This window comes from Mesoplodon mirus (assembly GCF_964341445.2).
Source record: "Mesoplodon mirus genome assembly, chromosome: 4".
In the NCBI taxonomy this organism is placed as follows: domain Eukaryota; kingdom Metazoa; phylum Chordata; class Mammalia; order Artiodactyla; family Ziphiidae; genus Mesoplodon; species Mesoplodon mirus.
Window position 1 is genome coordinate 18,583,992 of NC_138979.1, and position 27,739 is coordinate 18,611,730.

At 47.6% G+C, this 27,739-nt stretch overlaps 2 protein-coding genes across 3 annotated transcripts in view; one reads left to right on the forward strand and one right to left on the reverse strand.

Moving 5' to 3' along the window:
- Positions 1-683: 683 nt before the first annotated feature.
- On the reverse strand, positions 684-6,300 carry LOC309803598 (endogenous retrovirus group V member 1 Env polyprotein-like). 2 transcript variants are annotated; one of them, XM_082620059.1, is made up of 2 exons: positions 6,269-6,300; positions 684-2,185 (listed from the first exon to the last, which is right to left on the reverse strand). In XM_082620059.1, the coding sequence occupies exon 2, from the start codon at positions 1,966-1,968 to the stop codon at positions 910-912; it is 1,059 nt and encodes a 352-aa protein (XP_082476185.1). In that variant the 5' UTR covers positions 1,969-2,185; positions 6,269-6,300; the 3' UTR covers positions 684-909. The 2 variants fall into 2 exon arrangements, with proteins under 2 accessions (XP_082476185.1, XP_082476186.1); XM_082620060.1 differs by lacking the exon at positions 6,269-6,300 and adding an exon at positions 5,752-6,255.
- Positions 6,301-6,835: 535 nt separating this feature from the next.
- Positions 6,836-27,739, forward strand: part of CCNY (cyclin Y) — a 127,426-nt gene continuing 106,522 nt past the window's right edge. The window contains exon 1 of the mRNA XM_082620061.1: positions 6,836-7,011. Within this exon, the coding sequence (XP_082476187.1) occupies positions 6,858-7,011 (154 nt within the window). The 5' untranslated portion in view covers positions 6,836-6,857. The remainder of the gene's footprint in view (positions 7,012-27,739) is intronic.

Consider the following 27,739-nt stretch of genomic DNA (forward strand, 5'->3'; position numbering starts at 1 on the left):
TCAGTAGTTGTGGCTTGCGGGCTCTAGAGCACAGGCTTAGTAGTCGTGGTGCATGGGCTTAGTTGCTCCGTGCCATGTGGGATCTTCCCAGACCAGGGCTCGAACCTGTGTCCCCTGCGTTGGCAGGCGGATTCTTAACCACTGTGCCACCAGGGAAGCCCTACACCCCTTATTCTTAAGGGTCAAGGGGCCAAGCGTCTCTTCTTCTGGAGCTACTTCCTGCTGAACAGAGGCCACAGACCCTAGCCTACCCTAGAGGTGTAGAAGTCCCTTGATGACTGTTCCAAGGACCTAAAGGGATATGGGTCACCTTCTAATGGAACGGGTTGAAATCCTTGGGCCACCATGAGCCTCACTTGGAACTGCTGAAGCCTGGAAGACACAAATCTAACTAAAAGATTAAACAGGCAGGGTCTGAATAATAACAAAAGAACTATTGCCACTAGAGGGCCCAGGAGACGCAGGAACCAAGTAATGCTAGGGATGTAACCTTTAATTGAGTCCCATATAGTCTGGGCAGTGGGGTAGCTGAACCCATGTAACCATTTAGCTTGTTCATAAATTTCCTGAATATTTAGTTCAACTTCCCCCAAGTCGTTGATGTATGTACTGCAAGTTTTGTTAATTACTGCATAGACACCCTGTTGTTCAGCCAGAAGATAATCCAAGGTTAACCTGTTGTCAAACACAACATCGTCTAAGGAATCTAGGGACCCCTGGAGGCCCCTTAAAGGCATCACCATTTTTTTTTTTTTTTTGGGCTGCGCCGAGTGAGGTTTTCGGGACCTTAGTTCCGTGACCAGGGATTGAACCCGTGCCCTCGGCAATGAAATCACTGAGTCCTAACCACTAGGGAATTCCCATCACCAGTTTTTGAGGCCAGGTTCTCTATGGCCTGTGTGAGGTTTCTTAAGGTTGTTTTGTGATAGGGAAAAACGCCCCAGGGGCGGCCACTCCTATGGCCGCCCCAATTCCTGCCAGGATTAGTCTGAGTACCCAGCTATGTCTGTTTTGAGAGGTGGCATTATTATATATGGTGGCACCTTGTCCTTTAGGCCCCAGTCGTACCAAAGTGCATTCTCCCCGGAAGTGAACATTGTCTAAGCATGGATAGGCCATTGCTCGGAGAGGCCAGGAGAAGGAGGAATTTGGGTTCCCTTTGAAGGGTAGTTTATTTTGCGGTGGACCACAGAGGAACAGATGTCCAGCGGGGGTGCAAGCTTGGCGGGGTGAAGTGGAATTAAACCATCGACGTAAAAGGGAACCCCAGCTAGGTGCATTATTGCATCTGGGGGACAGGGGCCCTCCGTCTAGTGGTCCTCCTTCTAGTTCTGAGTTTTCCTCTATTCCCTCCTCGTCACTGAAGGCAGATGGGGTCTGATAGGTGAGCCTCCAGGAAGGGGCTGCTGTTCCCTTCCAGTGCGTAAAAGAGGTGTTGGGTTGGCTCCCCGGGGAGAGCAGAGATGGGTCCACACACCAGTGAGTCTGGTTAGGAGTGCATGAGGAGCTTGAAGTGGAAAATGACATAGGATAAATAGAGAGCAAGCGTCCCGTATCAGTAAGGCAGGTATCTGTCTGGCAGGGGCAACAGGGTTTTCCTTGCCCTGTGCAGAGAAGGGGCCGCTTGGTCCAGAGACTGGTTTCGTTCCAAGGGTCTGTAAGCTCTACACACCCGATATCATCATGATCTTCGAGTTCCACTATTAGAAGCGGCGTGCTCCTAGTGGGTTCAGACGTCAGGATGAGATTAATGTCCTCATCTACAGGCACAAACCGGAACCGAGAAACCCCCTCTTGTGCGAGGGGATGACAGATCCAACAATTAGAGAGATTATTTCCTGAGGCCAAAATGCTGGAATAGTTGGCGACTGAGTTTTCTCTCCAGGTTCCCCTTCCCTTATTATTTTCTCCCCAGCCCCTCTTTAGGAGAAGGGCCAAGAGAAGTGCCCACGTTTTCCACTCCGTCATTGGTTCTGGTCTTCTAGACCCAGGAGGGACAAAAGAGTTGCTTTTTCAGTGGGGGTAGTTGAGCAAACCGGTAAGATGTGAGCAAAACTATAACAAAGTAAGCAAATAGAAGTCCAGCCTACCACATCCCCCTTTACTCATCTGATAGTGGTGCCTGGTTTTTGAATAAGTATCTCAGGTCTTCTACTGGCTCACAGGCATATTCTTCTGTTGTGGCCTGTGGGGTTTTTGGAGGCAAGAGTTTTAATCTAGATAAATGTACCCAACTAGGTATTCCTTGTAGTGTAATGGCAGTGGGGGTGGCTAAAATTACTCTACAGGGGCCCTTTCATTTGGGTAATAGTTGATCTCCAGGGGATCCCTCCTTCCAAGTTTTAAGAACTTGGTCCCTGAAGTTAATTTGTGGAGGGGCTGCCCCTTCTGTTGTATCCCTAGTGGGACCTGGCAGTGCCTTCTTGGCTTAGTCCAAGATTGCCTTTTGAACCTGTCCCAGGTTAATAACACACTGTAGCCTCTGGCTCACTTCCTCATACCAGTGGTAAGGAAGGGCCTCCCATAGGTCCCTTCAAATGGTCTAAGCTTCAGGAGACTCCTGGGGGCTATGTGAACCCTGAGGAGTGCAATAGGAAGCAGGTTGGTCCAGGGCTCATGAATCTCTTGGCAAAGTTTTGTTAAGGTTTTCTTTAAAGTATGGTTCATTTTGTCTACTTTTCCTGAAGATTGGAGGTGCCAAGAGGTGTGCAGATTGTAGCTAATTCCCAAGGCGGTCGACAGGCCTTGGGTGATCTTCGCTATGAGGGAGGGCTGATTATCGCTCTGGAGGGATTAGAAGCCCAAACCGAGGAATCATCTCTTATTTAAGAGGGACTTACAGACTTCAGTGGTCTTTTCAGATTGAGTGGGGAAGGCTTCCATCCATCCTATAAAAGTACTGACAGACACAGGAAGATATTTATATCCTGACTGTGGGGGCATTTGGGTGAAGTTTAATTGTCAGTCTTCCCCCAGGTATGTCCCACGGGGTTGAAGTGGCTTGAGTAATGAAGGAGGGATTGGATGGGCCTACAGATTATTATGGGCACACAAATCACAGGCAAGAGTCACTCATTTTATTGTTCCTTTAAGCCCCTTTCCCGAAAAGGTCCTTTGTATCAAGTCCCATAGTGTATTCCTCCCACAGTGGGTGGCACCATGTAAACCCTTAATGAGCCTCCTTTCTTGGGCCCCAGGGATAAGAAACTTGTCATCCTTTATATACCAGCCTGTGCTTTCTTTCTTATAGCCCCATTTTTCAGCATTCTCCTGTTCCTGTGGGGAATACTGGGGCAGCCCAGGGAGTTCAGGGGGGGCCAATCACTAGGGCCATGATTTGGTCAGGCTCTTGAGACTGAACTGCCTGTTTTGTGGCCTGATCAGCTTTATTTCCTTGGCTTATAAAGGACCCGTCCTTCTGATGGCCCTTACAGTGAATTACTGCCACCTGGGTCGGGAGCTGCACTGCTTCTAAAAGAGCCAAGATTAAATCTTTAGGTTTTATGGAAGAATTTCTAGCAGTTAACATTCCTCTCTCTCTCCAAATGGCAGCATGAGCGTGTAGTACGTGGAATCCATATTTAGAGTCAGTAAAAATATTTTTCTGGGCTGAAGTCTGGGGTGGTGGGGCCTTGGCTTCTATGAATTCATTTAAGCTAACTATAGCATCCTGCCATTCGGGTTCCCATCTCTATAAAACTACTCCCATCAGTGAACTGTTCAGCCTCAGGGTTGTCAAGGGGTTCATCTAGAAGACTGGATCTGCTGGAATAAGTTTGTTCTGTTGTCTCTGTACACTGATGCAATAAATCTCAATTTTCGACAGCTGTGAGAAGAGTTGCTGGGTTTAAGCCTTGGCACACCTTTAAAGTAATATCAGGGGTATCCATTAGGAGAGCCTGATATTTTGCTAACCTTCCCCCGGTTAACCAATGGTGTCCTTTGGCTTCTAACACAGATTGCACCTGATGAAGAGTTGATGCATCTAGGTGTTGTCCCACGGTGAGCTCAGAAGGCTCACTGACCAGTAGGGCCGTGGCTGCTACCGCCTGTAGGCAGCTGGGGCATCTCGGGGCTACTGAGTCCAGTTGTTTTGAAAAGTAAACCACTGGCCTTTGATCTGCTCCCAGCTTTTGGGTCAGGACTCCTAGTGCTTTCCCTGACCTCTCATCGATAGGGTGAAGGGTTTGTCTAAATTTGGAAGCCCTAGTGCTGGTGCCCTACTCAACTCAATCTTTAGAGTCTCAAAGTCCCACTGGTGGTCCCTACTCCATTAGAGGGGTTCCCTTTCTTCTCCCTTTAGAGCTTCCTGTAGGGGTTTGACTATAAAGCCATAATCCGGAATTCAGATACGGCAGAACCCAGCCATTCTGAGAAAGCCTCGGAGTTCTCTTTGTGGTTGGTGATGGTAATGCATTAATGGCTGTTTTCTGATTTATGGCCAGGGCTCATGCGATGGGGGTCAAAACAAACCCTAAATATTGAACCTCTTGCTGTGAAATCTGAGTCTTTGTTGGGGAGACTTTATATCCCCTTTCTGCCAGGAAATTTAGGACCTTAACAGTATTCTGATCTGAATCTTGCTTTACCTACTTATTAATAGGTCATCAACATACTGTAACAGAGTTCCATTTTTCAGGCTCAGTTCCCTCAGTTCTTTTCCTAGCGCATTTCCAAAAAGACAGCAGCTGTCCCGAAGGCCCTGTGGAAGCACTGTCTGAGTGTAGTGAATAGCTTCCCGGGTGTCAAGTTCCTTCCATTCAAAGGCAAAAAGGTACTGGGAGTCTGGATGTAGGAGGATAGAGAAAAATACATCTTTGAGGAGTATTGAGCACCCCCTGGCATCTGAGTACAGTGTACAGGTCTGGCACCATTGGGTGAATGGGATGGATGACTGCCTCATGCACTGCTTGTAAGTCTTGCACCAACCGGTATCCCCGTATCCCCGGGAGGCTTTTGGACGGGGACAATGAGAGAAGGGGACTAGCAGAGTCCAATGAGCCCAGGTTCTAGGAATTTGGTGAGCAGCGGTTGGCCCCCATCCCCACCCCTTCCCCTGCCTCAAGACCTCAGGCGTTAAAGGATAGTGCCTCTGCCAAGGGTATTTTTCCCCAGGCTTTTCCTCTATTTCTATTGGGGGAACATGCTTTGCCTTTCCTGGTACCAGTATGTCCCAAACCACACGATCTACCTGTTCCCTAATTTCTTGGGGACTATTTTTATGACCAAAACGCAGGTCATCTGGGGCTACTAACAGATGCATTCTCTGTTCCGATTTTCTGCCTTCTGGGACCGCACCCTGTTCTAAGAGTACCAGCTCCCAGTTTATTCAGCAAATCTCTTCTGAGGAGGGGGAGGCCATTCCGGCACATACAAAAAGGAAAGAGTGATGATACCAGAATCGACCTCACAGGTTCGGGGGTGGGATGTAAATCGTCTTACCTTTGGCCGTTACAATCCCCGTTACAGCACAGTCACGGTTGCAGAGGGGACCAGCAGGCCAACTCAGGACAAGGACACCCATCACTTAACCCAACAAATGGCAATAATACAGTTCAGAGCATGGAACTTTTTAAAATACGGACTAATAAACGTAATAAACATTACTGAGAGACCGGGGGGAGCACAAGTTAAAAAAAGGTTAAAGTCGTCCAGAATTAGACAAAATCCTGTTTACACTGCCTTTGGCAAGATGTACACACATTGCTGATGCTGGGTATTAGTTCCCTTACTTTTCTTCCCAGTTAGTACCTGCGTCCGTCACTAACACTTCGTGTCTCTGTACCTCAGTTTCCTCATATGGAAAATGGGTTGCGCCAGGTTTCTCCTGTTCAAAGCATTCTGTCCCCGCATCTCCCCTCAGCACGCCTGCCCTGGCCACCTGGAAAGGGTGGGAGGGTTGTTTCTGCCGCCTTACTTTGTCCCCCCGACAGGCGAGGGTGCAGCGATGCACTGGGGGCGGCGGGGCGAGGACCACCCTCCAGAGTCCCCACACGCAAGGCCCACGACGAGGTCGGGGGAACAGGAGAGCAGGCACTACTGAACGGATCTGACGGTAACCTGCCGGGAGGGCGGCGCCGCCCGGGCCCAAGGTACATTCCGGGCAGGCGACAGGCGGCTCAGGACAGGAGAGCGCCTCCACCCTGCCCAGCTGCCTCTCAGCGCATAAAAGAGAAAAAAAGCCCCTCACTCCGCTCCACCCCACCGTCTCCGCTCAGCCCGGAGCCGCCCCGCGGCCCCCAACCCGCAGCCCAGGCGCCGCACGCACCTCTCTTCCCCGCACCGGTCCCTGGCGACGCCGCCGCGCTGCCCGCGCCGCCCGCGCCGCCCGCGCCCGCGGGAGGGCCCCCTCTTCGGTCGGGCCCCCTCCTCGGTCGCGCATCCGCTTCCAGGGCAGAGGGCGGTGCGGTGCCGGGGGGCGGGGGCACGGAGGGCGCGGGGGGCGGGGCCGGGAGGGCCGGGCCCAGAGTCTCCGCGGCCGCCCCCGCCCAGGCTCAGCGCTGCTCCTCCCCGCTGCCAGCGTTCCTGCCGTACACGGCAGCCCGCGTTCCCGCCGCCCGCGTTCGCCCCGCGTCCCCGAGTCCCCGCATCACGAGCGGCCGCGCCCCCTGAACCGGAACCGCTTGCGGCCGCCGGCGCGGAGCCGGGCCGACCGGGAAGCGGAGGCGGCTGCGCGGCACCCGCCATGGCGGCGGCGGGGTGAGCCGGGCCGGGCGGCCGCAGTCGCGCGGGCGCGGGCGCTCCTCCGCCGCGGACAGGCCGCCGGGCCGGGCGAGGGGAGCCGGGCCGCCCATGGCGAGGCCGCGCCGCCGCCGCCGCTGCTGACCCGGGGCCGCGCCGGGGCCGGGACGCCCGCCATGGGGAACACCGCCTCGTGCTGCGTGTCGTCCAGCCCCAAGCTCCGCAGGAATGCCCACTCGCGGCTGGAGTCCTGCCGGCCCGACGCCGACTTGAGCCGCGAGGACACGGGCTGCAACCTGCAGCACATCAGCGACCGGGAGAACATCGACGGTGAGGCGGGCGGGCGGGCGGGCGGGGGTCCCTCCGATCCCTCCTACGCCCCGCGCCGCCTGAGCGCGCGCCCAGCACCCCGCCCGGCGGCCGCTGCTCTTAGCCCTTCCCCGCGAGCGGGCCGGGGTCTTCGCCTCCTAGAGCGGGCCTGGGCGGGGTCCAGGCCAGGCTCCGGCCGTCTGTCCGGCGGAGCCGCCCGTCTAGTTGCGCGCAGAAGGGTGAGGCCGTCCGTCCTCCGAAAGGCGAAGGGTATGGGGACCCTGGGCAGGCCGAGGACTGGGTGCCTGGGTCAGCTGCCCGGAAACTCGCCAGTTGACCCCACTTGCTGGCTTTCAGCCCATTTCCGTAAAAAACTAACCTCCCCAAAACACCACCAAGAAAAAGCCTTTTTTTGGGGGGGGGGTTGAGAGATTGCAGTCAGCTTCACCTGAATGCTTTAAAATTGTTTCTTTACAGTATTATCACAGTGATTTGCAGAGAGCTTTGGAATAAGTCCCCTCGTTTTTGCTTGGGGCTGAATTACAGTCCCGTGAATTTCTGATTGATTTGAATGACTTTTGATTTGGATTAGTGTTTGTAAAGGAAGTTAAAGGACTGATCGCTGCGCCTAGTAATGGTTGTTTATTTTATTGGTCTTACAGTATCTTTATTAGTACCATCTTATCAATAAGCTACGTGGTTTAATATGTACAGATGGGTAGTTTATTCATCCAGTTTATAAATTTTCACCTTAAAAATTTGAAATTGGAAATATATTTTTATGACAACTTGACTTTTTTTTTTTAACCATTGAATCTTTTCACAGTTGATGTGGTTGAACTAATCTGAAAAAATTTGTTGTGTGAATGAATTGGCACAAGTCTGTCGTAATTTATTCTTGTCGCTTTTAGGATGGCGCATTCCATCTAGTGTGCAAAGCCAAATTTAAACTCTACCAAAGGGAAGAATTCTCTCATTGTTTGGCCTCATTTAATTTCTTCTAAATAGTAAATTCTTCTTTTTAGGACAACAACTTTATTAAATGAGTACCATATGTAAAAGAGACTAAAACAATGTCTGGTGTATAGTAGGCACTTAGTAAATTAGGGTTCAGTATGACATTTCTAGTGGTGTTATTTTAGACTTCCATTATGTTGACCTACTCTTTAGTTGCCGTTGAACTATAACCGTACTTTATTTTTAAATTTATGCGTTAAAAAGCATCTAGCAGGATATTAAGGTCGGTCTGTCGTGATCATTCCTATGGTCTCAAGCACCTGAAGGAAGTGGCCAGCATGTAATAAACACTAAGTATTGTGTTTGAAAGGAAGGAATGAATGATTTTGTTGTAGGAAATCATCACTTAGTCCTATATAATGTTGGAACATTGAAGATAATTTCTCCCTTATGTTGTACCCTAATATCAGGTAGAGGCATTGTGTTTTAAATAATGGATTAAAATAATACAAACAAAAGGAAGATTCTTATTTCTTAGACCCAGGCTGCACGTTATTATTGCCTATAGTAAGGAAACAGGAAAATAAAAATAATTGTAATCAGCTGTTCGGCAGTAAGGCTTAGAAGGATTTTGCCAGAAAAAAATAGAGAAGTGTTGTGTTCTTTCATTTGGAAGAAATCTAAGTTTTGGTCATCATTCGCTTTTAAGAAAACATTTGGAAGAGCAGGAGGTTTGGAGTGGTTTGAGAGACTATAGAGCAGGTTAAGAGGATTTCTAATCTGGGCTGTAGACGATTTCTAATCTGGGCTGTAGTGGCTTCTCACCCCACAAGCCAGTTGGTATGAGGCTAGTTTAAACCCAGAAATACTAATTCACTATTTAAACGATGTTCTCTCTGTCTGCCACATTCAATCAATAATACTTGTAGTATTTACCTATTCGGCCATTCTCAACAGTTTCAGTTAGAGCAGAAGTCTAGGACTGGGCTTTGGCATTAGTATGTGTAAAGCGCTCCAGATGATTCTAAGATGCAGCCGGGTTGAAAATCGCTGGCTGGGTGAGCCTTGGAAGTGTCAGTGTTGTTCAGGGGCATTTTCCGTGGAAATTCATTCTGTCCGAGGCTGGGAGAAGAGAATAGATTTGATAAAGTTGTAGTATATAGATGTACATATATATCTGTATTTTAACTTCTGATTGTTAGGTGATTAGTAAACATGTAAAAACTGCATCTCAGGAGTTCTTGATTTTAGTAGGTAACAAAAGCTGAAGTGCCTAAGTACCATATTTCTCATACCCTGAAAGATCTTCCAGACAGCTAGTCTTGGAAGGTTCAGAGAAGTTCATGGAACTCGGTTAGGTTAGTTTCTTTAGAGCACAAAGATACGAGGTTCATGTTTTCCTGGCCCAAACACAGCAGGTAATGTTTGTAGAATTTCAGTGACTGCGTTTGGCTTCCATGACGCCCACAGGCAACTTGCCTGCCTTTGTATTTAGTGTATCTTAGTGTTAGGTTATTCCTATTTTAGAAATTTATATTAGACTCATCAGTTACCCAGGTATTACTCCTGTTAAAATTACTGTGAGATTGAGAAAAAACAAAAACACTTAGCAACAGTGATGGTAATAAGTACACCCCTTACATATTGCTTACTCTGTGCTGGATGCTGCTTTAATGCTCGACATCAGCTCATTTGTTCAGTCGTCACAATAACCCTGGGGGTGATTTTATCCTTACTTTAAGACCAAGAAATGAGGCAGAGAGGAGAAATGACGTGCCCAAAGTTATGGAGCCAGTAAATGACTAGTGGAAACTTTCTATTGTTATTTGACTAGCTATCAAATATTAACTAAATATTAACTAGTGTGGGGTTGCCTTCTGGGGTAGGCTGTGTGTCACTGCGTGGTATCCATGGTTCCTCTGGGAAGGACCTCCTCCATCTGTTACATGCCGGACTTAGCAGATTAGATTATTTTTGTGGGAGGAGAAGAAGAGGAATGGACTAAAGAGAATTTAAAATTCGGTGAGACCAAATAAATCAGGATAATTGTTAACATCTGTACCAGAGTGTCAGTTTAGGTGGACAAACTCAAACCTTGAAATGATTGGGAGCCACTTCATCCAGGGATCAGCTGTCATCCTTGACAATCCAATAGCTCCCTCATCTCACGTCCAGTCTGCTAGGAAGGCACGACTCTCTGTCTTCAAAATATATCCAGAGTCTGACTGCCTCTTAAAACCTCTCCTGCTGTTGCAATCTAAGCAGCCTGACTGGTCTCCCTGCTTCTCCCCTTAACCACCACAGTCTGTTCTCAACACTGCAGCTGTGCTGAGATCCTTTTCAGAACTTTAACACATCACTCCTCCGCTCAAAAACCTGCAGCGACTCCTTATGTCACGTGGAGTAGAAGCCTCACAGTGAACTTGACAGTGGAGTCCTTCCAGTGGACTCCAAGGCCCTTTGTGATCTGCCTGCCCTCCTCAAGCACTAGCTCTTTCTAGCCACACTGGCCTCCTTCAGTGCTGTTCCCGGAACACACCAGACATGCTGTCGCTCCAGGACCTCTGCTCTGTCCCTCTGCCTGGAATGCTCTTCTGCATGTGTTCTCTTGGCCAGCGCCCTCTCACCTGCAGTCTTAGTTCAAACCTCACTTTTTCAGTGAGGCCTTCCCAATCACCCCACTTTAGCATTCCTCTGGTCACGCCATCAGCAATCCTAATATACGTTTTGGGCACTATGATTTCTTAATTGCATGTCACCTGTAGTACATTGTATACACATATGTATGTATTGTAATAATATTTCTACTCTAGCATATAAGCTCTGCTCGAACTTTTTTGTTCATTGATGTAACCTTAGTGCTTACAGTAGTGCCTGATACCTTGAAGAACCGCTTTAAATATTTGTTGAATGAATGAGTGAAGCCAGCCACTGAAGGACATCAGAGTCAGAGCATCAGTGTGTGTATTTATTGAGTGAGAGGAAGCAGAAGGAAGTAGGGAATGAATGAATAAGACTTGTAATAATGAAAGCAGAGTGGATGTGAAACTTTTTGGTTGGTTTGTGTTTTAACCTGAGAGGTAAGCAGATAAGGTGATATCCTGAAAATGAAACTGAAGAAAGATTTCAAAGCATGACAAAAGAAAAAAACACACCCAAACTGAAAGGAAACCAGCGGCTGGTGGAAGTCTGTTTAACAGCGTGATATGTTTAGTTTTATTTCAGATGTCTCTTCAGATGAATGGCTTTAGCTGTGGTCTCACGTCCTTAAGGATCAAAATGAGACTAAAATGCTTATAAATCAAAAAACACTAGATAAACAAATGTGATTATGAACATAGCCATTCATATGACTTTCTTGGATTAAACGTGAAATGTGTTCTGGGATATATGGCACTGGTATCTGAACCTCCCGTGGCCAGGGAAGCTGGAAGCTTGAGGCGCTCCCCCAGGCACGGCAGGGTAGCTGGGGAAGCCCACTGCTGTAAGGCTGGGGCGGCAAGGGAGCTGGTAACAGACCTAAGTGCCTGTTTGGAGCAGGAGCTTGGACTCCTGCCCTTGGTTTCCGCACTGTCTGCAGCCTATGGAAATTGATCTCTTCTGCGTTCTTTTTCTCGAGTCTCGGTCCCACTTTAACCTTTCCAGCCTGATGGGCAAAACCATGCCTGTAGACTTTGCTTCCAGGCTAAAATTTATTAGCAATGCTGCCTGCGAGGTTTGTGAAGATGCTCCGACCGAGTGTGGGCTGACTGCATACAGTGGTGGCTCCATGGAGCAACGATTGTGGCCCCCTGACCTCCACTCCACTCACTTATTTTCCTTCCTGATTTAGAATCAGGGAGTCATTTGCTCCCATCCCCTCACTTTACGGATGAGGAAGCTGAATCTTGGAAGATGCAGTCTCTTGCGCAGGTCATGCAGATCCTGGAAGAGGGTAGTGAATCTCTTCACATCTTTCTCCTCATTTTACAGGAGAGGTAATCGAGCCTTAAAAGTTAAGAAATTTGCTCAAGTTTCCACAGCTAGTTAGTGGCAGAGTTGGGGTCCAATTTATCCTTACTTGCTAGAGCGTCACACCTCAACTACCCTGTGATAGCTACTTAGGGAGGGAGTTATCTGTGCCTGGCCCACGCCTGTCTTGTTTTCAGAGGTTCAGTTGTTGCCTGTGTGCTTTTGGCTAGCAACACTTTGCAAATAGGATTTTTACTTTTCTGCTCCTTTTAGGGAGGAGTGAAGATTAAATAATTTTTTGGAATTGTAGATTTTCTCACCCTTTTCTACGAAGCTGATTGTTTCTGTCATCTTAAGGAGATGAATTGCTTTCACATTTCTGGCTAGATGAAACTAACAACACAAAGATAAAATCCAAGGCTTCCCTGGTGGCGCAGTGGTTAAGAATCCTCCTGCCAGTGCAGGGAACAAGGGTTCAAGCCCTGGTCCAGGAAGATCCCACATGCTGCGGAGCAACTAGACCCGTGCTCCACAACTACTGAGCCTGTGCTCTAGAGCCCGCAAGCCACAACTACTGAAGCCTCTGCGCCTAGAGCCCGTGCCCTGAAACAAGAGAAGCCACTGCAGTGAGAAGCCCACGCACTGCAACCAAGAGCAGCCCCCGCTCGTCGCAACTAGAGAAAGCCCGCGCGCAGCAACGAAGACCCAACGCAGCCCCAAAATAAAATAAATTTATTTTAAAAAAAATACTGCCTTCACATATGACCCAAGGGACCTAAAATGAGACTAAAATGCTTAATAAACCAGAAAGTACTAGATGCACGTATGTCATTATGAACATGGCGCTCATGTTGGTTTTCTTGGATTAAATACGCAGTGTGCTGCAAGGGCTACAGCAACCTGTGTTTGGACTTTGCATAGCCGGAGAAGGCAGAAGCCGAGGGCCTCATCCGACCGACATGTCAGGCATTCAGGGTAGTACCGGGAGGATAAGTGGAATTTTAGAGCTGGGTGGGATGAGGTTATGCAGAGCTCTGTGACCTTTGAGTGGGAGCTTGATGGCAGTAGGATTTGGAATAGAAATCATCCTCCTTCTAGCATTTATTGCCCTTCTGGGTTGCATCTTTCCAAAGTCATACCATGATGCCACGCAGTGAAAGTGGGATGAGTATTTGAGACAGCTTCCCCGACTCCTGGGGATGCCCGGCCCCCCAGCCAGCCAGCTGGTTGGCTGGCTGCCCGCGGAACCGGGTTCCTGGGAACGTCAGCCTGTGCCCTGACAGAGAGGGTAAGGCCAGGGATTAAAAAAAAAAAAAAAATTCTTCAAAGAATAATGTTTTTGAGGCATGCATACAGGTGCTTTATTATATTAAAATACTGCTTTAAATAAAGAGGAATTGATGGGCTGAAAAATAAGCTTAGGAAGGCCCTGAGTGAGTTTTTTGGGGCGGTTTGTGCCCATCTTTTTCATGGAAGAATCTGACTGGCTGGGTCCACAGCTGCAGAGAGGTCGGAGGAGACCTCGCCCTCTGTTCCCTTTCTCAGCTGCTTGTGCTGCTCTTAGCTGTTGCGTATGGCTCCCTTCCTTTACTTCTTCTGGGGCTTCTTTTGCTCTCTGCCAGCTTGGAAAAAGGGGTGTGCTGAAGCTAAAATCGAGTGTGGTTGGTCTGACAGCTGACAAATTGGCAGGCTCCTCAGTCGGCAAGATTTTGCCTAGAAAGTCTCATGGTGACTCTGAGAAGAGAGATCATCTCAGGGACGGTCAGTGCCAAATTGCTACATTTTGGGCTTCTCTGTTGCCTTGCTGGGGAAGTTACACTTAAATACTGGAGTGGAAAACCTTGAAATCCTTCATTCTTCGCCTTTGTTAGAATATTGACATTCTGTACAACAGTTTTGACTTTGTAAAGAAACTTTTTTTTTTAAATTTGTTTTTCATATGGCTCAAAAATTGGACTGAAAGGGAGTTCTAAAATATTTGGGCAATGGTAACGTCTCTGGGATAAGTGTCTAGTCTCTTCTGGTTCTCCTACTTTGATTAAAAAAAAATTTCAATCTGATTTCATTATTTGATAGACACATTACCTAACATATGTAATTTTAATTCCTGGGTCATTCTTTTGTGGTCTTTGTCTCCTACTCGGGCTGTATAGTGGGGGCTCATTGGGTGTGATAGATGTGAGTGCCATGCTCAGCAGAGATGTACCAGCCTCCGCAGACATGTCAGCTGGCTCCTGGTACTGAGAGAAGTACAGCTGGAGTACACTAAAGATAATTGTTAGCAACTGCAATTACATCCTTGCCAGACTGCTTCGTGAGCTTTACAGAAATCTTAGTTGGATGGTGAAATGCAAGTCACTTCTATTTTGGACACCTCCGATTATAGACCTTGTGTCTCTGAGGAGGATGAATAGGAAATACTCGGCATGGGAGTTCACATGTAATGTAGCTGTGTGTTGCAACACTGTGTAGTGTTTGAAACATTTTGTAAGCAAGTTTTCTTATGGATGGATGGTTCTGTTCCTGGTGGGGAAAGAGAAGCTATTAAAGATATTGTGATTATATTGGATAAACTTGTCTCACTCTGCAAATTTAGCATTAATCAGGGGAATTAGTGCATGGATGGATAGGTTAAGAGGTCTGTCCTTCACCTCAAGAAAAGGTTTCACTCCACATTTAGAATTCTGTTCAGGAATGAACCTTGACTTAGGATACTAGTTGATGACACCGATTGAATTAAGTGTAATCACAATTGTCCTTTGAACTATCTCTGGTTTTTAGATGTAGATCTAGATTTTGTATAGTTGCTTACAAGTCCAGGTTTTAGGGCTCCCTGTGTGTCCTGCCGAAATCTAGGATGAGAGTCGAAGTTGTGATGCTGTGTTTAAATTCAGCTTCAAAAATTTCAAACTCACACATTCATCAAGCAGTACTTTCATTTATAGTGAGCATTACTTTTGTCAGTGTATGTGGATAATCTTTTTTTTCCCCTCAAGCTGTGTGTAAAGTGATGGGCCGTTATTTTAACGTGTAGTTCTTGTTACTCCTTTGCTCGAAAGACATTGGTAAACAGGGTCTCTTCAGAATTGGAGATTGCCTTCTGTCTTCGAGAGCTAAAGGCAATGAAGAGGGACGTATTATTGTTCATTCACTTTAATGTTAGCATACATTTGACTCTTTTCTATAGATAAATCTAATGTCTGATTTTCTGTGTCTTGCATTTTGTCGGAAGTCTGGAGGTAGCATAGCAAAGCTGCCTTTCAGAAGTGTGACTTGAAGTATCAACCGCACAGCCCTGAACTGGAGGAGGAGAGCACAGGTCCTTGCTGTGCACGCCGTTCTCTTCCGTGGGGGCTGGTGCTTCTGTCTGAGCCAGGTGCAGGCCCCGTGCGCTGTGTAGCGTCTCCTCCGCAGCGGGAGGGACGCTGCTTAGTTGCGGGCTTTGCAGCTGTCGGTGGCCCCTGGGTTTGGGGAGTGCAGGATGTGAACAGAGCGTGTGCGGAGGGGCTGCGGTGGCCTCGAGGAGGCGGGGGTGGGGGTGGGGACCACCCTGTGCAAGACCCCCGGGCGGGCACGGCCCCACGAGTGGTCAGTGCCTTTGCTTCTGGGCCACGTTGGGTGCCTCGCGCCCTTGAGAATGACGGGCTGGATGGTGCGTGGGGCTGTGGTTTTCAGGGTCAGTGGGGATGGCCTGCTGGGGAGAGGCCCTGTGGGCTTCCGGTGTGGAACCAGGAGACACTGGACGACTGGACCTCATGATCGTCTCTCACTTAACCAAGAATGTTCTGGAAGGAGCCTTTGTTGAAGCCTAAATTGGGTTTTTCGAAAATGGAAGTTATTCTTGTGTCTGGGGTAAAAGGCACTGTGACAGGAACAGAGGGAAGGATGGAGGGAGTCGAGGACGGAGTGTGAGGACAAGACACGAGTGGGTGGAGCCGGGTGAGCATGGACCGCAGCCTGCGAGGGGACAGCGCTGTCTCCCCTTTGTCTCGGTTCTGCACGTTTGTCACTGTCACACATCTGAGGCCACGGGCAGGCATGCCAGGCTCCAGGGGCACCGTGTGAACAACCCCGCTGTTTCCCCACAGGGCTGCTTTCTGTGCTCATTTGGACTCCTTAGGACGGGCACGTGCTCTGAGGTGGGGCTCCTCGTGGTACTGTGGACAGAAACATGTGCCCTTGGCTGAGCTGATGGGACCGTGGCGTTCTGGGTGCACCTGGAAGGTGTGTGATTCCTTTGCTCAAATTAAAAAGTCATGCGTTTGTCTTCCGTACGCCTCCTTTTTTTTCCCCCCTTTCTTTTTTCCCCTTTTAGTGCGATACTGAGAGGCGTGGTACATTTTTCTTCTTTAAGCCAGCAGTTTTATTTTATTTATTTATTTATTTATTTATTTATTTTTTTTTTTTTTTTTTTTCGGTACGCGGGCCTCTCACTGTTGTGGCCTCTCCCGTTGCGGAGCACAGGCTCCGGACGCGCAGGCTCAGCGGCCATGGCTCACGGGCCCAGCCGCTCCGCGGCATATGGGATCTTCCCAGACCGGGGCACGAACCCGTATCCCCTGCATCGGCAGGCGGACTCTCAACCACTGCGCCACCAGGGAGGCCCCAGCAGTTTTATTTTTTACTTCAACTTTAAAATCAGCTAGTTTTTTGTGTGGGTTTTTCATATTTTATTAGTACTCACAGTGGGCTTTCCTTTGAGAGTCTGTTTTGAGGAGGAATATAAAGATGGTCTCTTTGAGTTGGTAAAGCTCTGATGTGTTTTCTGACGCTGCTTTGGCTTGGTTTGAGTGCTTAGTGCAGTTTTGTATCTTTGTGTATTCTTTTCAAATCTCATCACTGCAGCTGGGTGACCTGGCTTCCTGAGGCAGGCGGTGGGTGAACAGAAAGGGTGTTTGATTCAGGGTCTGGTATTCAAGGTCATGCTTAATAGAAAACTTGGGGGGAAACCCCTCTGGGTGTCATATCTGTGTTGCACTGTTATGCTCTTAAGGAAAAAAGTTTGGGGATGAGCAGGTCATTTGATTTCAAGACTTGATTTGATTTGAGGTTTAGAAATTCAAGTCTTGATTTGTAGCTTGCCTAGGTGAAGAAAGCTCCAAAAAATGTGGTGATGTTGTATTCCTGACAATTAAACCTCGCCTCTATGAATATTTGAACCCAAAATGTCAGCCCCTTAGTTGTAAAATTTCCTATAAAGATAGAAATGGAAGTGGCTCCTGAAGCTGAAGATGTTCCTCCAGAGCCTGAGGGTTGAAGGTGCACAGTCAACGCCTGCGGTGCCCATGTAGCACAGATCCGCTGGTTAGGAAGCGTCCCCGTTGTCAAGGTGCAGCCTTTGATTAGCGAGGTGGTCAGCAGCCTTGCTGCGGAGCTCAGGGAAGCCGGCTGCCTGGGCCTTGACGGCAGGATTAAAAAGGCTCCCGGCAGAAAGGTGGGAGGACTGAGCGGCTGGGGCTGGCACTGCTTCTGGGGCTGCCTGTCCACGTGCGCGCAGAGCCCTGTAGCAGCACTGCTTGGAGTTACAAGGATGAGCCCCTCCTGGTCCGCGTAGCACATCTGGACGTGACACGGAGATGAGCCATGCAGAGGCAGCCAGACCTCGGTCATTTTCTCTCTGTTCCTTCTGTATCCTGAGGCCTTCTGAAGTGACCTTCAGTATTGTTTTTAGAGTGAATCTGAAGTTTTACCAGGCCCAGTATATGCCCGTGTGCATGAAATAAGAGGTCTTTCAGGGAAGGAAGGTCTGGCCTTACCCAGGCGAAGTGTGTCATAGCTCTTTCAGCTGCTTTCATGGGCAGGCTGTCTAGAGAATCTGTTTGCACAAGAAGAAATATGGCAAAATGTCTTCTGTACCACTTAAGGTAGGGGTGCTTAGCAGTTCGTGGGGACCAGTAATGTAACTTGAGACAGAAGATTATGATTATAGCATATTTTAAGTACTTTGGTTTTAACCATATAAAACAAAACCATGGGACACGATGAACAGAAGTGCTTCTTATTAGGTGCCCTTACGAGACCTCTTTTGGTGAACAGGTAACCAGTATATAAAGGGGTATCCAATATGAATTTGAATCCTGTTCTCTTAGTAAACAGCAGTGCTCCTCTTGAATGTCTTCAGCCCAACAGTTTTTAGGGCCATTGCTCGTTATATGCTTTGGCCAGGTAGGCGTGATCACTGATACCTGCATTGGCCATGTTGTTTGGTTTGCTCCTGAGGGTGTACGTAATTTACCTGATTTTCAGGTATTACTATTATTATTATTATTATTTTTTGTGTGTGGTACGCAGGCCTCTCACTGTTGTGGCCTCTCCCGTTGTGGAGCACAGGCTCCGGACGCGCAGGCTCAGCGGCCATGGCTCACGGGCCCAGCCGCTCCGCGGCATGTGGGATCTTCCCGGACCGGGGCACGAACCCGTGTCCCCTGCATCGGCAGGCGGACTCTCAACCACTGCGCCACCAGGGAAGCCCTCAGGTATTATTATAAGACACTTTGGGTATGATGTCTTGGCCTTCATTTCACTTGTTTTGTTCCAGGAAGTCTGCCTAGAATATAGCGTTCCCAGTACTGTTTTTATTTGAAATGCCGGTTATTGCTGAGGGTAGGATCAGTTTGTAGGATGACTGTGGCTGCAAAACTAATCACAAAGCTTTTTTTTTTTTTTTTTTTTCCTTTTTTTCCCCAGAGTTCAGAAGTGGTGACAGTTGTTTAGTTTGGAATTCTCATTATAGATAAAAGAGGCCACATAAGCAGAATGCTAACGCTGTGAGGAGCTAGACAAGCTGAGAAGTTAGGGGGGCTTCCTTTCCTTTTAAACTAACATGTCTAGCAAGTGGTAAACTCCTTGTGAGAAGTATTTCTAGAATATGTTGTCTTCAGCCATGGAGAAGCAGGAGTTGGAGAGAAAATGGAATTCAGCAGCAAGTGTTGGCCGAGAGACGTCTGTTTTCCATCACTTAAAGGGGGAACTCGTGGTGCCTGTGATGACTGGGCTCAGAGCCCTGGCCACCTCGGGCAGTGCGATGCTGGCATTTTGCATACGAGCGGGAATTTGATGTCCCCTGTTGGAGGTTAAGGTTCAGTTCTGCTACCGGTCAACAGATATTGGTCAATCCAAGTACTAATCAGTTCCAGGCTCCCCACTGGATGCTGGGAATGCGAAGATCAATGTAGCTCGGACTTTGCCCTTAAAGACCTAATGATCCTTTAAGGGAGACAGATATGCAGATAAGTGATTACAATACCATATACAGAGGTAGAAGGGAGGCTGAAATGATGATCTCTGTCCTAGGTGGTGAGGGGATGTGGTCAGGGAAGGCTTTGCCAAGACAGCCTGGTGTCGAGGGCAAGAGGAGTGGGAGTGGGGAAGGGGCAGGAAAGGGTGCAGGGAAACTGCTTCAGAAAGATCCTGCGTGCATTGGGGCATAACTTGTTTTTTTTAGAGTTTTTTTTTTTAATTAATTAATTTATTTTTGGCTGCGTTGGGTCTTTGTTGCTGGGCGTAGGCTTTCTCTAGTTACGAAGAGCAGGGACTACTCTTCGTTGCAGTGTGTGGGCTTCTCATTGCGGTGGCTTCTCTTGCTGCAGAGCACGGGCTCTAGGTGCACGGGCTTCAGTAGTTGCAGCACGCTGGCTCAGTAGTTGTGGCTCGTGGGCTCTAGGGCGCAGGCTCAGTAGTTGTGGCGTGCGGGCTCAGTTGCTCCGCAGCATGTGGGATCTTCCCGGACCAGGGATCGAACCCATGACCCCTGCATTGGCAGGCAGATTCTTAACCACTGCGCCACCAGGGAAGTCCCCATAACTTCGTTTTGAAGTCAGTAGGTAATGTTGAACTTATCAGTGGCTTAGTTCCCAAACATCTTATTTAATGAATTATGCTCCTTAGGGGGAGCATATAATTATGCTCCTTGTTCTAAAAGATTTCATAATGGATGGATGTGCATTGGAGAGCAGTTTATTGAGTATTTTGCATATACTCTGGATTCTGGGAAATGATTACTCAAAGTTGTAACGTGGAAGACAGAATAATGTCTTGAGAACTATAAAAGCAATGTGCTGTTTTTGTTGGGTATGAGACATGAGCCTTCGTAGAATCACTGAGCGTTCATACCATCAAGTACCACCGAGATCCTCACCCTTCAGGTCAGGCAGCCAAACTGCTGGGAGGGCTGCTCCCCAGCGTCACACGGCTCGTTCCGGGTGGCGTGCAGGCGGGAGCAAGTCTCCTGATGGGGGTCAGGGCCTTTCACACTGGTTCTCGCCACAAGGTTAAATATTCTCCAAAGGAGATTAACCTTTTTTTTTTTTTTTTTTTTTTGGGGGGCTGCGCTGGCTCTTCGTTGTGGCGTGTGGGCTAATCAGGCTGTGTAACAAACTACCCCCAAATTTAGTAGCTTAGAACAACAGTATTCATCATCTCTCAGTGTCTGTGAGTCGGGACTCGGGCACATCTTAGCTCAAGGTCTCTGGTAGAATTGCAGTCGAGCTGTCAGCTGGGGCCGTGGTCCTCTTAGGGCTCAGAAGCAGCAGAAGAGAATCTCCTTCCAAGGCCTCAGGTGCTTGCTGGCTTCTGGCTTCAGACATCAGTTCCTTGCCTTGCCAGTCTTTCCAGGGGCAGCTCCCATCATGGCAGCTGGCTTCCCCTAGAGCAAGTGATCTGGGAGGGCAAGAGAGACCCCTAGGGTAGGAGCCTACCTTCTGTACCTGAGTTAGAAATGGCATTCCATCATTGCTCAAGTCCGGCCCACACCCAAGGGGACAGTGTTACATAAGAGTGTGAATACCTAGAGGTGTTTGGGGGAGCTATATTGGAGGCTGCTTACTGCAGGCATTAAACAAGATTCTTTTGCTTGTATGTAACAGTAGTCCACTAAGACTGCTTGAGCAAAATGGGTGGGGAGTGCAGGAGGGAAGAGTTATTGCAAGTACGTGAAGATATTTCATGGAAAGCAAGGGCCAGGAGCATACCTGAGTCTCATAGGGAACTGGAGTTGGGAGTTGGACAGCCTGTAGGAACAGAGGCAGCTGTCTCTTCAGTATTTTACTTTTAAATTCTCTTGTCAGGCTTAGTTGGTCTTATCTTTCTCCATGTCTCAAATTTATTTTTCTGTCAATTTTTATTCTCTCTGTAAAATTCCTTCCTTCCTTCCTCTCTCCCTCCCTCCCTCTCTCCCTCTCTCTCTCCCTCCCTCCCTCTCTCCTTCCCTCTCTCCCTCCCTCTCTCCTTCCCTCTCTCCCTCCCTCCCTCCCTCCCTCTCTCCCTCTCTCCCTCTCTCCCTCTCTCCCTCTCTCCCTCTCTCTCTCCCTCCCTCCCTCTCTCCCTCAATTCTAAGACCACAAAAGACTGACTATCTCAGTGTTCCAGTTTCCCAGGAGAAAGGATTGCATGCACTCCACCCAGCTAAATGGGGTGGCTTCCCCTGTGAGAGGTGTCCAGTCAGCTGTGGTGGGTGAAGGTCAAGGTGGGGATCTGGACATGACTACAGAAGCTTTACCTCTGTTGTTATGGACGTGGATAAAAGGGTGGGGTTGCAGGGGGTGGTGAATGGTTGGGGGAAGCACATTTCAGAGAAGGGCATTTGGAAATAATTTTATCAGATATGTATTTTTAAAATCCATGTTTCAGTTTTCCCTAGTAGGAAAAGGAATTCCCTAGTAGACCTAAAATGAATGAATTTGGGTAAAACTCAAGTTAGGGATAAGTTTTGCAAATAGTTTGGAAAAGAGGGACCTTAGCAGAAAAGCATGGTTATCTCTATTAAGAAATTTTAAAAAAAGTCTTTGAGACATCTGTTAATTTGAAAGCTGGGAAACTTATTGGTTACTAAAATTACTGTTTCTCTTTTTTGCTCTTTCTGAGCTTGCCCCTTATAAATTCCAGGTTTATCCACTTTTAAAAAATGCTCTTACGCTGTGAACATCTGTCAGCTTTCCCATCTTAGATTTTTTTTTTTAGCAGTTTATGTAACTTGAATTGAAATAAGCATTTTTGTTATGTTCTAAAACTGCCCACTTAAGTGTCTTCATAACACTGTTTTTGGCTTTAATTGATTTCAGTAAATTATAAAGGTGCACAGAAGGTTTTTATTGACATTTTTGCACACTTTGACTTAGCCGTAAGAAATTTTGTGTTATAAAGATAGGAACTGAAAGCCTTTCCCAGAGGTATCTTTCTTTTTGCTTTGTAGACAAGTTGGTTGGTTGGTTTTGAGTTTTGTTCTGGAGTTTGATTTGAACAGTCCAATAGCGGCAGCAATTAAAGCAGATTAATATGCGGTGAATACTCAAGCTTGTACATTTTAGGATGTTGCTCTGTTGGTTAAAAATTGAAACTGGCAGAATGGTCTCTGGGAATTCTAAGCCCTTACAGGTCCCTGGGTGGGGGGAGCCGGCAAGTGGCGTTGGCACAGGTGGCTGTGGAGACCCAGAGGGTGTTCTGAGCGTTTCAGAGTCTGCTGATTTTTGCGAGGTTTGCCGGTTGGTGCTCCTTTGGAAAAGTCAGCTCCCACTATTTACCCTAATACATTCCTCACACAGTACTCCGTTATTGTAGATGTAGATTTGGTAATGACGCTATTTCCTGTTAGAATCTTGTAGGGAAAAAGACTGTCGACTGCAGTTGCAGAATCTCTGGGATGATGCAGCAAGTTTCTCCAGCTTCTTCTTGTTAGTTGCTTCTTATGATCCATTCTCTTCAATCTGTTATTTCTTATAATCTAGTCTCTCTCCCCTTTACACACGTGGAGTTGATCTTGTCCCTCTGCTTACAGCCCCACTTGGCCCCAGTTGGGTTCGCTCAGACACAATCTTCCCGCGCCCCTGCCTGTGCACAGACCTCTTTCCTCATCTAGCGACTCCTCTGTGCTTCTCAGACTGCCAAGCCTGCCCCTGTCTCAGGGCTGTGCATCCTTTATTCCTCCTGCCTTGCGTGCTCTTCCCAGGCTGGCTCCTGGGCAGGAGTGCAAGCGGAGAGGGGAGCCTTCTGCCACGACCCAACCCCAGCCCCAGCCCCATCGCTCTCTGTCACTTTACCTTGTTTGCCTATTTGTTATGTGTCCTCCCGCCATCCTCCGCCTGCCAGAATGTAAACTCCAGGAGGGTAGGGACTCTGTCCATCTTGATCCCCATTACCTAGAAGAGCACTTGGCACATAGAAGGTGCTCAGTAAGTATTAGAACAGTAGAGATAGTGCATTCATTTCACATCTAATAAACGTTTTGTGGTTCTTGACCTTGGTATTTTTTTTTTTTTTTTTTGCGGTACGCGGGCCTCTCACTGTTGTGGCCTCTACCATTGCGGAGCACAGGCTCCGGACGCGCAGGCTCAGCGGCCATGGCTCACGGGCCCAGCCGCTCCGCGGCATGTGGGATCTTCCCAGACCGGGGCACGAACCCGTGTCCCCTGCATCGGCAGGCGGACTCTCTACCACTGTGCCACCAGAGAAGCCCATTGACCTTGGTATTTTTAAAGAGCACAGGCCAGTTATTTTAAAATTACCGCTTAGTTTGGGTTTGTCTGATGTTTTCTCTTGATTTGCTTCAGGTTCTGCATTTTCAGCAGGAATATCGCAGAGGTGGCGCATCACATACAGGGGCACACGTGTCCTGTTCATCCCAGGGCTGCTGATGTTGACTTTATACTCGATTAAGGGGTGGTACCATCTGGGTTTCTTCAGCATACTGTAGCTTTAATTAATAGTAGTAATTTGTGGGGAGCTTGAGACTATGTAAATGCCCCGTTTCTGATCAGTTTTTTCTCGTGAGCTTCAGTGTCCATTGGTGACTTAGGTCCTCCTGTGTTTTGGGTGGGCATCTGATGTGCGGGCGAGCTCTTCCTTCTCATTTATAGATTTGCCAGTTTGGAGTCATGGATTCTTATTTTATTCAGTGAGTTGCAATATGTTCTTCTTATTTTTTGTTGTTGCTCAGATTGTCCCAGATTTGGTTGGTGGGAGCCTCTTCAAACTGCACACTGGTTTCTTTATCAGCTCTGTCCTTTTGCTATGTCCTCCTCATTCCTTGGACACTTCCTTAATTTCTCGCAGGATATTTGCCTTTTAGAAATCATTTTTCTCTTGGTTTGGAAAACGTTTTCCCCCTTAAGAAATATGGATGCAATATTTTCCTTTACAGAACATCACAGTAACGTCAGTAGCCAATCTCGGTGCCTGAAGATGTGGCCTTAAGCAAGTCTCTCTTTTTGTACGCTCACATGATTTTGCTTGCTGGTTCTGTGAAATCAGAGCGCGGCAGGTTATCTACCGGTAGCTCAGGGACAAGATAGTCGAGTGAGATGTTGACAGTATTTATTGAGTACTGCCAACGTGTAAAGCCTTCTACCTGGAGCTGGGAAAACTGAAGACAAGCGCCCGCTCTTCTCCCTGGGGTGGAGGGTTTAGTGGAGGAAGACGAGACTGTCTGTGCGTAAGAACAAGTGAGGTCGGAAAGGCGGACTTCGGTAACGAACAGTCCTCTTCACCGGCTCCCACACAGAGGACAAGGCAAGGCCAAGGCCTGACCCATTTGACCTGTAAAGATAAGACAAATCATTTTCAGATTTAGATGGTAGATTACCCATACAGACAAAGGAGCTGGCGTCCCCAAATCCTTGTGAGCCACACACCAGAAAGGGTGACACTGAAATAAAAGGGACCAGTGACTGTGTGAGTTGCAGGCACCCCGCTGCTGTGAAGCCGAATCTGTGTGGGTTTATGTTCTGGACGTCTACTCAGAGCAGGGTGGTGTGTGTGGAAGGCCCCATACTTCACCAGAACCCGGGAGGCAATCAGAGAGGGCGGGAGGACGATGGGAGTTGGCCTCTGCCATGGCCTGAGAGTTTGTGTCTCCCCAGAATCCACATGTTGGAATCCTCATGGCCATTGTGTTGGTTCAAGTAGGGCCTTTGGGAGTGCTTGAGTTGTGAGGGTGGAGCCTTATAAAAGAGACTTCAGAGCGCTCCCTTGCTGGTCAGAAGCCTGCACGCCAGAAGAGGGCCCTCACCCCACCGTGCTGGCACCCTGATCTTGGACTTCCAGCCTCCAAAACTGAGAAATCAATTTCTGATGTCTATAAGCCATCCAGGTTGTGGTATTCTGTTACAGCAGCCGGAACAGACTAAGATAGCCTCCTGGTGCCCCTCAGGCCCTCCTCTCGTGTTCTGGGAGGGGCATGAGGTGCTCCTCCAGGACAGATCTGCTTCCGGGGCTGTGTAGGGGAGGGTGAGGTTTCTGGGGCACCGTGGCGGAGCCGTTCTTCTGCACTTTCCACTTGTAACATGGTTGACACCTCCACGCGGAGATGTCATATGGCCTCTGACGGTCACTGACCTGGTTGTTCCACTGCCCCCTTGTCCTGATCCACCTGGCTACACATCTGTTCTGTGATTAGCTCTTGTGTGCATCAGGCTGTTCTTGGGACCTTTTTTTCTGTCCAGTGTACTCTTTATATCCAACCTAAACCCCTAGATGGCATTTGTTTGAGAATCCTAGGTCAGGCTGTCCTGAGTGCCGCGTTTAGGAGCATCTGGTTTTGGGTCATAGGCTCAGCTGGTCAGAGTGGCCCAGGAAGATGAATATGTTGGAGCTGTGGGAGCTAGATGTGAACAGGAAAAGACTGGAGCCAGTGGGCAGTCTGAGGTGGGATGGGGATCTTGGAAAGAAAGTTATGGACGCGCCCTGCTGCTACACCCCCCAGCCCCAGAGAGCCTTTGAGTCCCTCAGAGCACCCACCCCGCCCACCGGAGAGAATGAACGGAGCAGCCTTGGAATTCAGGATCCTAGGAGACGGCAGGATGCTGTGTTGGTGAATGGAAACTGGAGAAGGAGGAGGAAGAATTGGCTTTGAGGAAGGAGAGGGTAGACTTTGGGGGCATAGACAGGTTTTACACAGTCTCTCTCAGTGTTAAGTGATAATTAATTTTTACAAAATTCATTTTAATATATTCCTGTTAAGGATGTAATTTTCTAGGTCTAGTGATGTGAAAGGATCTGAATGTTCTCATCCTCAAAGAAATGATGAAAGGATCCAGACTTCTAGTCGTTTTACTTGATGAAAAGGTGTGTTTACAGCAGTTCTTGGTGATTTGGGATTCTTTGATCTCGTTTCTCATATGACTTCTGGTCTTTTAGCCCCTCACCCATAATTCAAAACAGAGGAGGCAAGTAGGGATGAAATTCAAGTATTCAGATTTAACTAAAGGTTCTTTTGATTATTCCTTTAAGTTATTCAAGCTAGCATGACGCAAAGTTGACTGAATTTTACGTCCTGTTTGTTCCACATATAATTAGATATACCAAAAGATTGCTTTCTGACCACCAGACATAAGTTTTTAAGTTGGTTCAGTATAATGTTATGCATTTAACTAATTTAAAAATACGATGTGGTAGCGTGGTCAGATGTACCATTAGGGTGATTTTTTAAATTAAAGTATAATTCTTCTCTGCTGGCACAGTGGTTAAGAATCAGCCTGCCAATGCAGGGGACATGGGTTCGATCCCTGGTCCAGGAAGGTCCCACATGCTGCAGAGCAGCTAAGCCTGTGTGTCACAACTACTGAGCCCGCACTCTAGGGCCTGCGTGCCACAACTACTGAAGCCCATGCGCCTGGAGCCCATGCTCCGCAACAAGAGAAGCCCCCGCAATGAGAAGCCCGCGCACCACAACGAAGAGTAGCCCCCGCTCACTGCAACTAGAGAAAGCCCATGCAGAGCAACGAAGACCCAACACAGCCAAAAAAAAAATATAACTGACTTACAATATTACATTAGTTTCAGGTGTACAACATAGCGATTCAGTATTTCTTTATATCATAAGACAATCACCACAATAAGTGTAGTTACCATCTGTTACCATACAGAGATATTCCAATAATATTGAGTATATTCTCTGTGCTGTGTATTACATCCTTATGCCTTATTTTATAACTGGAAGTTGTATTTCTTAATCTTTCTCACCTATTTCACTCATCCCCCCACTCCCCTCCCTCTGACAATCATCTGTTTATTCTCTGTATCTATGAGTCTGTTTCTGTTTTGTTTTATGTGTTCATTTGTTTTGTTTTTTGATTCCCCATAGAAGTGAAATCATACGGTACTTGTCTTTCTCTGTCTGACTCATTTCACTTAGCATAATCCCCTCAAGGTCCATCCATGTTGACACAAATGGCAAGATTTCATTCTTCTTTATGGCTAATACTCTAATTGTGTAAAAATACCACATCTTCTTTATCCATTCATCTGTTGATGGACACATAGGTTGTTTCCATGTCTCGGCTATTGTAAATAATGCTGCTATGAATATGGGAGTGCAGACAGACATAGTGTTTTTGTTTTCTCCGGTATATACCCAGAAGTAGAATTGCTGGACAAGTGGTAGTTCTATTTTTAATTTTTTGAGGAACCTCCATGCTGTTTTTCATGGTGGCTGCAACAGTTTACATTCCCACCAACAGTATACCAAGGGTTTCCTTTTCTCCACACATTAGGATCATGTTTGAATGTGTGTTCATAGTAGTGTAGAATATCAAGAGACGACATATTTCTGAAGAGTTTTGAATTCTTAGTGAAAGTCAGCTTTAATAGGAGCACTACCTACATTAATATGCTTACTAGACATTTTACCTCTGAGAATTGTATGTTTTTATGCTTCATTTGTTCCAGCTACTGTGTGTGTTTTTTCAAAACTTTGGGTTCTTTTTATGATTTGCCTGTTAACTCTTACAACTTTTGAACTTTTAAAAGCCGTCTTCTTTTACAAATTGAGGACTTTACCAAAGCAAAAGCTGTACAGATTTGATTTGGGGAATGGTCCTAAGTTAGAATTGGGCCCTAATTGTCAAAATGT